The sequence below is a fragment of the Sander lucioperca genome, chromosome 17 (assembly GCF_008315115.2).
Source record: "Sander lucioperca isolate FBNREF2018 chromosome 17, SLUC_FBN_1.2, whole genome shotgun sequence".
NCBI classification, from domain to species: Eukaryota; Metazoa; Chordata; class Actinopteri; order Perciformes; family Percidae; genus Sander; species Sander lucioperca.
In genome coordinates, this window is record NC_050189.1 from 24828027 (window position 1) to 24840279 (window position 12253).

A 12253-nucleotide genomic window follows, 5' to 3' on the forward strand; every position below is an offset into this window, starting at 1 on the left:
ACATTTCTGCACAGACACACCCTTATTATTATTATTTATTGTATGTTAGCTTGTATATATGTAGAGGAAATATCTGGAATAGTGTTTATTTGGTATTTCTTATAAGGTATTGCACTTTAATTTAATCAATACATTTTCTTATAGAACTTTGGTTAGGCATGGTTAAATTAAGTGGAGTTCAAACACAAAACATGCCAAAATACTAGTGACAGACTGATTATTGGCCCTGGTCGATTATCGGGCCGTTTTTTTTGGCAGTTTGCAGATTATCTGCATGTGCGTTTTATTTGCCTGATAACCGATAAAGTTAATTAATTAAAAAGTGCTCTACTTTGGCTGCGTTACAGCTCTGTGTCTGTCCCTCTGCTTCGGTTTCACTCACCACTGAGTCTGACTTAATATCCCGCCCACAACACTATCTGACTATCTGTTACTGGGTATTATGTTGAAAGTTTCTAATTTATTAAATACTTTCTTAAAGCATCTAAACAAAGTTTTGTGTTGGAGTTTGTAATGGAGGTCTTTGTGAAGCAACAAAGATGACAGCAGTGAGACGTGTTGAGTAACCACTTGTCTGACCTGTAAAGCCTCCTGAATATTTCCATTGTAGTCGATGATTTCAGTGGCTCCTTGGTCTCCTTTTTGCCCAGGGGGCCCCTGCACATTATTGACATCCAGGAACACATTTAAACACACATTCTTTCAAACTGCACAGCCAGATGCGGCGTCAGCTGGGGCTTCAGCACATACTGCATACAGCCTGTTAAAATAGACATAGGTCTTCCAACTCCGACGTAGAGCAGCATACAGCCACTTCCCTAAACTTTGTCTCATTCAGAGACCAGAGACCCAAAACGGGGCTCTGTGTCTGTCAGAAGGTCTGAGATCTACCATATCAGCAGAGCAATCACATAATGCACAGCAGGCTATGGTGCAGGTAGATTATTTTCTGAAATATAGTGACTTTATTCTTGTAATAGCCTATTGTAACTTTATTTTTCTCAAAATATCATGACTCCTCCAAATCTCAGAGAACACAGTTATATTTTGAATGTGCACAAAGTTTTGAACATGAGCAGAAATCTTGCTCAAACATCTGAAATATTACAGTCCAGGGGTTTATTAAGTCATTCAAATGAATGAATGTATCATTGAGGTGAATAATTGTCATATGCACATTTAAGGAGGTTACTTCCTCAACAAATGATGCCTAGGCTATGTGTGCTGACTCAGGTATAATTAGAAAGGCCGATCTACAGGAGAATAAATAGTTGAAAGCAATACAGAATGCCTGACAGCCTTACTGCAATATATTCCATTATGTTTTTATATTTGGATTGTAATCTATGTTCCCTTTACATAAAGATATTTCCAGCATAAATTGATTCAGAAAAAGGTAGAAATAGGGGCATAAAAATTCACCTGAATGCAGGAAATGAAGTGTTTAATGCTCAAAACTTTCCCATCATAAGTCACCACACAAATCTGGAAACAAAACCTTAGCCTTTGGGTTGGCAGGCCAGTTATGATTAGGCCAAATGTTGGTGTTATCTAACTAAGATCTACAAACTGGGCAGCTAAAATGAACATACACTAGCTATTAACAAGCTGGGCAAGCCAATTGCTGTTTTGCATTGCATTTAGTTTATTTAAGTGGGTCCGGGCTAAGCCCCGAACCTACTCAAGTCCTAGAAACGCCTCTGTGTACAGCCGATTTATACAGAACATCAGAGACATTAAAAAAATTAGAATGCCTCTTTTCCTAAAACTGCTAAGGTGTGACTGCTGCCCCCTGGTGGTATCAATAGGTAGTTCAGCATGTCATGGAAAGTTAAAGTATAAAGTTACCAGCATGCAACACCATGAAATCATCCAAGAAAGGTGTGAATAGAGGCATTTATCTTCTTTAATAAACTTGCTTACCTTCGGGCCAAAAGATCCCTGCTCCCCTTTGTCTCCAGTCTCCCCCTGATGTGAGAAGACAAAAAAAAATTATTTAAAAAATTGCCATTACTATTATTAAAACATTCTCCTTTGTGGCAATATATATAATGTGTGGAATATGTTTTGAAATCATATATCACATATACCTAATTATTACTGTGCAACAAGTTCTAGTATTTTTAACATCATAACATAGTATGACACATACTGTATGTGACTTTTTCACTTTTCTATTATTTTAAAGGATGCTAGCATCCAATTGAAATGTCATTTTTTTGTCTTCATAATTTTGCATTGTGGAGACCTGGGGCTTGTTCAATCTCAAAACGGTGTGCACCGTTTTGCTACGGTTTCCGTGTTGAACAACGTTTCCTCGGAACGGGGTGAGCAACGGCTTTGAGATCTGTTTTCTCTCGTTTGATGGGTGTGTCTCTTGTTTATTGGCTGTGTCACGGGTGATACCCAATCCACCACCAGAGAGGTGTCTGTAAACTCGTGGTAATAAAAAGGCAGAGCGCTTGCGCACACAACAGGGTGTTCAACGCACCTCCATTTCAGTTTAAAAAACACGTGTTGGTATGTTTTGTCGGGGCTGAACATGGCCCTGCTACAAGAACAGGTGCAATAACACACATCAACAACACTGCTAATTAGGGCGCTGTGTTCACCAAATTTAAAGAAAACATATCTGCCTATGCTCACCTTTGACCCTTTAAGACCAGGTGTACCAGCCTCTCCTTGTGAACCCTGCCATGAGAAAGAAAACATAGATGATGCAAAAAGACATGAGGGACAAGCTAAGTACTTGAGATATAAACATGAAATTGAAAAGCATAAAAAAATTCACTTTCTTTATGGGTCCAATCCAAATTCATCATAAAAAAATGCAATGCATTTAAAATGTATATTTCGCAAAGGAAATATCATCAACTTCTCGTACTCTTCCCTAGAGAGCAACACAGTCAGCTTCACTGACACAAGCAGCTTTTAATATGCCATAACTGCAGAGCAATGGAGAAAGTGTTTATTATTACTCTGGCATTGATAAAGAAGGGGTTTCACTTTTGGGGGTTTCTAATAGGATGTGAAACAGATCTGCGGGTCGGCTAAGTTTAGACTGGAGCTTAAGCTACCTGCTGGGTCAGTGCCAGACATAAACAATGGTAAACTCATTTATATTTGGTTTATTTTACGGAGACTCCAGGGAAAGCCTTGAACTTATTACCGGCTAAAATGGTTTAGCCAGCTTTCTATGTTAACATAACTGAATATTTGATGAATTGCGTGAGCCCTTGCTTTGGGAATGTATTCTACTTTTTCTTATTTAAAACTCTGGTAACTTTATAGTGTGTGCTTAAATCAGCGAGGCTCTAGATGGCAGCAAACATCTACTAACTACATGGCTAAAAAGACGGTTGTGAACAAGCAGGACGATTTAAAAAGACATGCTGCTGAATGATCCAGTTTCTTTTCACATAATGTGTGCCATTTGTGTGTGCACACATTCCCGTGTGCACTTGAATAACTGACCTTTGGTCCAACGGGTCCAAGTTCTCCTCTTTCGCCTTTTCCTTGTGGCCCGTGGTCGCCTCTCTCACCCTACACAGACAAAAGAACGAACTGCTCAACCAGCACTGATCAAGAACCAGTTTCTCTTTACTGTGAGCAGAAGAGCTGTGATGCATCTTCTGAACATCAGGCATGAACTTCCAATTTACTTAATGTTATGCAGTATTGACATGACTGAGGAATCTACTATAAGAGCTCTCTGCCCTTCTCCCAAGTATGCTTACTCTACAGATTTACGTGGACTTGTAGATATTTATGCTGAATCAGCACACTCTGTTTCCTGGTAGATTGTGCTCTTTGAAGGTGAAATGTTATTTTTAAGAAAACCCCCAAAACACACATCCACATCAAGCCCTCTTTGTCCTTAAGTTGAATATTTAAAGAAAATCCTTTGTTGTAGTTGTGTGCATCTTCTCTTAATATGAAGTGACTTAAGACAGCCAATAGAGGGGGGTGTGGTGTCACTCAGAGCCCATCAAGCTGTATTACTTATTTCTGATACTTAAAGCAGCCATATTATGCTCATTTTCAGGTTCATAATTGTATTTTAAGGTTGTACCAGAATAGGTTTACATGGTTTAATTTTCAAAAAACACCATATTTGTGTTGTACTGCAGTGCTCTCTCTCACTGCTGCAGATCCTCTTTTCAGCTGGTCTCTGTTTTAGCTACAGAGTGAGACCTCTTTTCTTCTTCTTCTTCTGTACTATCTTTGATTGCACTGCACATGCCCAGTAGCTCAGATGTAGATCATGTCAGTTAGCTAGCTCCATAGACAGTAAAAGAAAGGCTGTTTCTACAACTTTGCTCAGTTACAAGGCAGGATTAGCTGGGAGACTTCTAAATGAGGGCGCACATGTAAGTAGTTCTTTTGTAGATTATGGTGAACTTGTGTGTTGTAGCAGTGCTTTGCTATTGAGAACGAGGTAGCATGCTAGCGTTAGCATGCTAGCGTTAGCATGCTAACGCTACGAGCTAATGGTTGCGGTTAGCCTGCTCGTTTCGGCTTGTGACATCACAAGCCGTGCTGATTTTGAACAGCTCACCCAGAGACTGAAGGCAGGACACATTCAGAAACTGTATCTCACTCTAAACAGCATGGGTGGATTTTTTTCAAAGTTTGTATGTGTGTGGAAGCACCAGAGACACAACATAACACCCCAAATCCCAGAAAAAGTGATTTTTTCATAATATGGGCACTTTAATACCAAGTGGGACAACCATTATTCAACAGTGTTGAGTCAATTAGGCTTTGGTTTCCTCTTCAAATGCATACCAAATGCATACCAAATGCTTACCAATGATAACTCAATTGCAGATAAATCTGCAGACTCTTAGTTTGAAAAAAAAAAAAAAAAAAACGTTGGCTGTACTCTGAAAAATTGACCTGAACATGAAGGAAAAACTACCAGATAAAATACTTTCTGCACTGCCCGTCCTTTTTTAGCTATACAATGGCATCTGATTAAGCAACAGATGCCAATGCTAAGACTAATATATCTTGGTCATGTATCTTGATTATCAATGCACTGCAAACTCATGCAAAAGGACAACGTGAACATTAAATCTAGTATCTCTGGATTATCACCGCTGGCTCCACAGTGTGATAATGCCACAACTCAAAGGAAGCGGTGAGGATTAGCTCATTCTGACCACCTCCAAGTGACATTTTGAAGAAACGGAGGCTCAATCACCTCGGTAAAGTGATAATAACGGATAATGAGACAGTAAATCCAGAGGTATTATTGATTTCAATAACGACCGCGCAGACAGGATGTGATAAAAAGCTGTCAAAGCTGTTGCAACTAATTTTCATCGACTTGAAATATGCACTCTTGCATGGTGATAAACAAGATTACAGTAGTTACTCTGGAAAGTTAAAGGTCACCCACCTTAGTTCCTGGGAGTCCTGGAAGCCCTGGCTCTCCCTGGGGCCCGAAGAATCCAGGCTCACCCTGAAAGAAAACCCATCAGCAAAAATGACTTCTTTTTCCACAGGGCATTTTTTTGGCATAGCGCTACCTCCACCCACTGCTAATGAGCGCTAAACACATACACAAGATGCATGGCCAAACATATTCAAAACGACAGGCATGCATATACTGCTCGCACACTCACACATGCACACAAACACACACACACACGCACTCAGGGACACGTGCATAAATCACACACACAAATGATCAGTGGCTTGTTAATTTATCCCCTGGTTTCACATATATTAATGACTCCCTCTGATGAGACGTTATGACTGACCTTGTTAGAAACTCATCAGGGCACAAGAAGCGCGTGTGCAAAAACCAGGCTCTCTTATAAAGAAGCATTAACATTTTTGCATCTGCACTTATGAGGAGTGAGATTCCAGTATGAGGTGTGATGTTTGATTTGATTTGCATTACATTTGATTGTGACTTAAATGCTATACCATCCCACCTACTGTAGATTAGGCCTCCTGGAAGCCTTTGGAGAGGTAATGGACCCTTGCCTCTCAAACTTTTAAACTTTGATTGGATACACAGCCAAGAATGTGGAGCAGAACAAAGTGCATGCTGAGCAGAGAGTGCTACGTTAGCAAAATATTGTTAGAATCCATCAAGCATTCAGGCCTCTTAAGTAAAAACAGGAGTATATAAAATGTAAAATGAAGTTTTTTTTTTTTTTTTTTTTTTACAATGCCAGCACATAACAAGCACACAAAACGAGAAAAACAAAACCAAAATAGCAACAAGCATCATCTCATCATGCCCGTGTGAGCGTTCCTTGCATTTACGTTACATTTCAAGCTAATGATCCTGAGAAACATTGGTATTCTTTAAGAAAACGATGGCAGTGAAATATTATGTGCCCCTTGTTCACCATCTGCGGGGGGTTTTTTTTACGTTACAGTCAACAAGCAAGCATCCTCTTGTTAACTAGCAGTAGTTTTAAACACATTTTGCAGAGATTCTCTTGATGCCACCTCCAGAAGGTAGACTGAAGTTGTTGCCAGGGATGCAGTGTTCCAATCATGAATTCATAGACCTCTACACTATTCACAAACCAAGACAGTTTTCTTCTGGCATGCTCAGATCAAAAGCATCAACTATTTGGCCTTGTCACTTTGTCTGAGCTCCTTCCATTTCACTGCGCTGAATGTACAGGTATTACTGTGCGTCTGCCACTCAAGCAGATGGAACCTTGCAGTCTAGGTACACATCCCACACAGCAGGAAAAGCATTATGAGACCATAATGTGTCATGCATGAGGCATGACGACAGGTCAGCTGAGTTTTGCTCTGAGCTCTGCTACAGACGGGCTGAAGAGGATGGACAGGGACAACACCAGGGCAATGACTGGGGACAAAAACAGCGACGCATTTACCTTTATCCCTGGAAGTCCAGGCAGCCCTGGAAGTCCTGGCTCTCCCTACACAGGAAGAGTGTGACATGTTACAGCCAAGCCAAGCTAAGCTGAGTCAAGCCTCATTTGTAGGCTCTTCGGGGTTCTATTAGCTCTACACTTTATTTTCTGTTTGTGTTTTTTCTGGCTGTCAAGCTGCTGTTATTCTGAAAAGTGGCCTTAAGTGTATGTTGACTGTCATTTGCTTGCGGTAAGCACTAGCAGAAGGTACTGCACATGCACTTTCAAACCAACTCATGCAGCCATGGCTTGACAGCGTGATTAGTGCTTGTTATAACACTCAACCCTTCACAAAGTGCAACAAAGTTTTATTTTTATGATTTTATTGGTTTGGGCAGGTGCGAAAAAGTTCTGGTTTCTGGAATGAAATACTGTCAGATACTAAGTTGCAAAAGCTGTTTGAGAGAGCTGCCGTAGCTTTAAGGTCGTCAGAGTTTGGCAGTGCTGGAAGTCAAGAGTTGTACTATTTCTCTGTTACCAAGGTCGGGTCTTTGTCAAGTTGCGAATGCCAAACTCCCATTATATGCAAGTTTGAGTAAGTCATTTGATTCAACTGTGGAAAAATCAGGAGGTCAAGTCTCTTGTGAGGCATCTGAGAGAGTTTCAAAACAAAATGTCTGGCTGGATAATTTAACGCTCTATTAAGACTATTGTATTTATGGCATATGAAAAGAAATGATTAGTGGCGCACGAGAATGATCAACTGTAACGTCACTCAGGGGATCAGAGAGAGGGCTGTACATTTCCATTTGGCTAATGAAAGCATTGTAAAACTAATGAATAAAAGTCTTTCTTGTGGACTGCTACTTCAACACTTAAATGCCATCCGATGATAATGCTTAATAGGGAACAACAACTCAATCTCATGATGGCCATTTGGTGAGAAATACAATTTGTGAGTGTGACAGCACTAGCAGAACGGCTGTAAAAATGAGAGATAAGAAAAAGCAGTCAAACAAATTGTTTAGGCAATGAGAGTTGTCTTTGCAGCGCAGCAGAAAAAAGCTCAAAGCCCTTCTGTCTGTCTGAAACCAGTTTGTCCAAACAGAGAAAAGAGAAGGGGAATTAATGGGGTGCAGCATTTGGGATTAAAAAGTGTAATTAGATGGGACAGTGGTGCAATCTCGGCAGCAGTCTGGTCAAGGGACAAGTAATGGCTTTTATTTTGCAGGAAAAAAGCTTCTTCTCTGCTGCATGCTTGTTTAGTTTCTCATCAGCAACTGTTTCTTAAGCAATATTCTTCTGATTTCCTTGGAAAATGTGCCAAACACTAAAATAATTGGCTGGAAGAAAGAAGTCATAGGCCTATTAACAAACATTGCTTAAACAACACAAAAGTCCATTGTTGGACTGATGCAAAGCAAAGTAATGTGATTACAAAGAGGTTTTAGACCTCAAGTACAGGTAACAATAAAATGGAACAAAAACATCCAAAAGATTTAGTACATCCAGAGCTGTTAGTATGATACCTGGGACCTTACACTGGCTCAAATCAAGTTTCAAGCCAAAGTAAATGTAAATTGAGTCGGAGCACTGTGATGTACCAAAGTTCAAGTTGAAGTGTCAGGTTCTGCTCAGTGAGCCCCCCATGTACAGCCATCCTTAATAAACAATGAGGTTAAACTGAGTTTGGAATGCTCTTATCCAAACTTGAACTACTTAATTTTGCACAACAGACTATAGCTTCACCTTTTACACTGGATGTGTGTATTCACACAGTGATGAAAAATAAAAGAAATATGTTCAGCTAGAAACTGAATGTTGAGAATTTTCCGTTACTGCATAGTTGAATATTTTAGTCCCATAGTCACTTATCTGAGTAGAAACCTATTAACATTAATAAACACTGTATATTCAACAAAATATAGCGTATGGTTAGTCCATATGATTAAAACCGTACTACAATTACTGCTACGTCTACTATTATTGATATACAACTAGATATCTTTTGTTTAGCAAAGTGCAATTATTACCTTTAATCCACTTCGTCCAGGCTCTCCAGGTTCGCCCTGTAATACATGCAAAAAGTTTGCTTTTAAACAGCTTCATTTCAGGATTGGGCTGCACCATCTATTTGTAAATCCATTACTAAGTTTGTGTGTTAAGTCCTTCTTTAAGTTCTTAGAGTACTTTAAATTGATGATTAAGCTAATGTTAGCTTAACATAACTGACGCTATTTAGACTACGCTATAACGCTATAAGTTTATTATATATTTATTTAGATGTAATTTAAAAAAAAAAAACTTACATCACTGTTTAACAGCATTCTGAAGTATCAGATCAGATATGTCAGCCATTTTACTCTTTTACTCTTCACTCTAAATGGGTTATACGTTAGCAAGCTAACGTTAGTTTGAGAGTTGGTTCAGTTAGCTAGGAAAACCTTAGTTACACCTGTAAGTTACCTATGTAAATATCTAGTAATTCATGTTTATGTAAGAACTAGTTAGTTTGTGTAGTGCAAACCTTTCTAATTTAGTGACATTTAATCTCCACTTAGTAAATGTGAACTTACAAACAGCTGGTGCAACCGACACATTGGAAAAACCTTTAGCGCTAGCCTAGCTCTCACCTTGATGCCTGCTGCAGTGGAGCCTGCATCTCCCTAATAGAAAGATAAAAAAAAAAAACTGAAAAAGTACAACATGGAAAACAATTCAAAAGTGACAGAGGTTATTCCAAGACTGGATGGGGCTTTCTGTACAGGAATAAACATTACTGTGCAATTACAGCTACAAAATATATGAAAGAAGCCTGTTTTTACTTAACGATTTAACGATGCAGAACATCATTTCGCAACTGCTGCATTTACTGAGTTGTCTGGATAAAATTGTGTGAAATCCAATTAGAAAGAGGATTGTCTGCTATTCTAAACATTCTAAACATGTTCACATTGAATGCCTTCTCAGAAGTTTGAGACAGCCTTTTTAACTACAGTGCTGGGAATCATTTCATTTTGAGTGCAGCTGCATACTGGTGATGACATGCAATCTAACACTATATATCCCCAACAGTAGAGGAGGTAAGGGGCTTCAAAGATATACTGTACTAACAATCATTTAACCCCTTTTTCATTGCATCTCCTCAGGTAGGGTATTGAACTAGAAGGAGACAGAGCTACTTATATCACATTTTTCCAGCAAAGTCATCCAAACATCCAGAACCCAGGCCCTTTCCTATGCACTGCATTACTACTGCAGCATACAGTAAAACATACATAAAACAAGGGGCCAATAAACGTAATTATGGTTGGTGGGAAAAGGGAGTGGGGAGAAGGAGACTGGGTCTTTAGCTCTGGTGTGGACTCTGTGGTTTCACTATACATATGCCTTGCGCTCAGAAGTTGCTGAAGGAATGCCTCTCGCCCTCAGCTTTTTATGGGAGTCATTACGATGCATAGCACACAAGGCATCTTTAATTGCAGAATTTTTTTTGCAGACAATAAATAGTGTTACTGTTTACAGCTGGGCTTTGTTGCATACTTAAGTGTGCCTCCATCTATATCTTAAAAGTTATTCCAATTTTTATATTGGAATTTTGTTATATATTTTATTGGGGTACCCCCAATAAAATATATAACAAAATTCTAAGAGGATTAACTTTTATAGTTAGCTGTGTAAATGGGCTCCTCATATGACATTTTCGAAGATGAATGAAAGGCTTTCACATCATTTTACATGATAAAGTAAAATGTTTTTTGGTTAAATACTTAAGAAACAACATGGATGTCATGTTGTGGTTAACCTAAAAATTATAATAAAACAGAAAACTTTCTACAGAGGCCCATTATTCGAACTTTCTTTGTCTCATAGTTGAATTGTTTCAACAAAACAAACATCAAAGTCAGAGCGTGGTTTACACCTGTTGCTTTTTGGCAGGGATAGATGTGTAAGAATGCCTCACATCTGTACTGAATTGTTACATCTTAAGAAGAAACTACAAAAGATCTCACCTTGTTAAGCTCATAATCAAGCTATGGACTAGATGTAAGCATGCTTAACCTTTTTCCCATTATTAACCTCAGCAGGATGAGAGTATAAGGAGCTAATATTGTGGAAAATAAGAATTTACGGCACAGTTTACACACTTGTAACCAAAAAGCCACCATGACCCATGAAAAAACAAGTATGAGAGGATGCTACATATGCAATTAACACTTCACTCCCTTGCTGCTGAACTGATAAACACCTTTGACGTTTACTGTCATCAGTGTTGGAGAGTAACTAGTTACATGTAATGGCATTACGTAATTTAATTACAAAAAAAGGTAACTGTAATCCGTTACAGTTACTGGAAAAAAAAGTGAAATTACATTACAGTTACCTATGAAAATGCTCATGATTACATTGGGGGTTACGTCTGAATATTTTCTGTAAAAAGCTAGGCTATATGTTGAATAATATTAATTTTGTTGCTTTGCATGTTTTTCCTGTGCACAATGTCTTCTTTTGCCATTTCCAGCCACAGCCGTTTAGTAAAATTTGATGCTTTTCTGATGCTTTTGATTGGTTCTCCTGTTTGAATTTGCAGCGCCACTCGTCTGACAGTGAAATTGCCTCTCAAGCTGTCTGAGAGTTGCCACTATGGCTACGGCTAAATGTGTTCCAGTGCTGGCAATATAAAAAAACATTTCATACAAAAATTTGAGAAGGGTTCGAGCATAACCGTGCAATGCAAAAAATGTTTGCCAGTGATCAAAATGCTATCAACGTCGAAAATGTCAATGTCCACCCTCTGGCTGTTCTTCAAAACGAATTATTATAATCTTAATTAATAATTCATGTGATAAAGGATTTTAAAATAAGTCTGACATTAGTCATTGTTGAGTATGGCTGTACTGCATTTCGAAAAGTAATTCAAAAAGTAATTCAATTTAATAAGTTGCATTACTTTGATAAAGTAATTGAAATAGTTACACTACTATTACATTTTAAATAGGGTAACTTGTAATCAGTAATCTATTACATTTTCAAAGTAACCTTCCCAACATTGACTGTCATGACAGCCCTAATACAAATGATTTATTTATTTATTTATTTATTACAGGGACAGTGCATATTAATAAACATTTCTGTCAATATGCCAGAGTTAGCCAGAAGGCTATTTTTCATCTGCAGTCCCTAGACAGATGGTAAAAGTCACCCTAAAAGAAAGTAAAATTACATATTTACATAACAATATACCAAGCACCAAGAGCCAAGTGAGAGTTTTCACTAGTTTTATCTTTTCCAAATGAAGAACTATGAGATGGAAAAAGTAGTGGAACTGGGAGGTGAGCTGAGGTGTGGCACAGAGTGCTAAAATGTCCCAATTGGGCCAATTACCATGGTGAGGCAACCTG

General features: G+C 38.6%; 1 protein-coding gene across 22 annotated transcripts in view; it reads right to left on the bottom strand.

Annotated features, from left to right (window-relative positions):
• Positions 1-12253, bottom strand: part of LOC116039909 (collagen alpha-1(XXV) chain) — a 152060-nt gene that overhangs the window by 17300 nt on the left and 122507 nt on the right. For 20 of the 22 annotated variants that reach the window (XM_035994043.1, XM_035994041.1, XM_035994038.1 and 17 more), the window contains 8 exons: positions 9485-9517; positions 8885-8920; positions 6873-6917; positions 5405-5467; positions 3475-3543; positions 2647-2691; positions 1924-1968; positions 580-657 (listed from right to left, as the gene is read on the bottom strand). In XM_035994043.1, coding sequence (XP_035849936.1) covers positions 580-657; positions 1924-1968; positions 2647-2691; positions 3475-3543; positions 5405-5467; positions 6873-6917; positions 8885-8920; positions 9485-9517 — 414 coding nt within the window. The remainder of the gene's footprint in view (positions 1-579; positions 658-1923; positions 1969-2646; positions 2692-3474; positions 3544-5404; positions 5468-6872; positions 6918-8884; positions 8921-9484; positions 9518-12253) is intronic. The other 2 variants (XM_035994036.1, XM_035994029.1) reach the window with 1 other exon arrangement.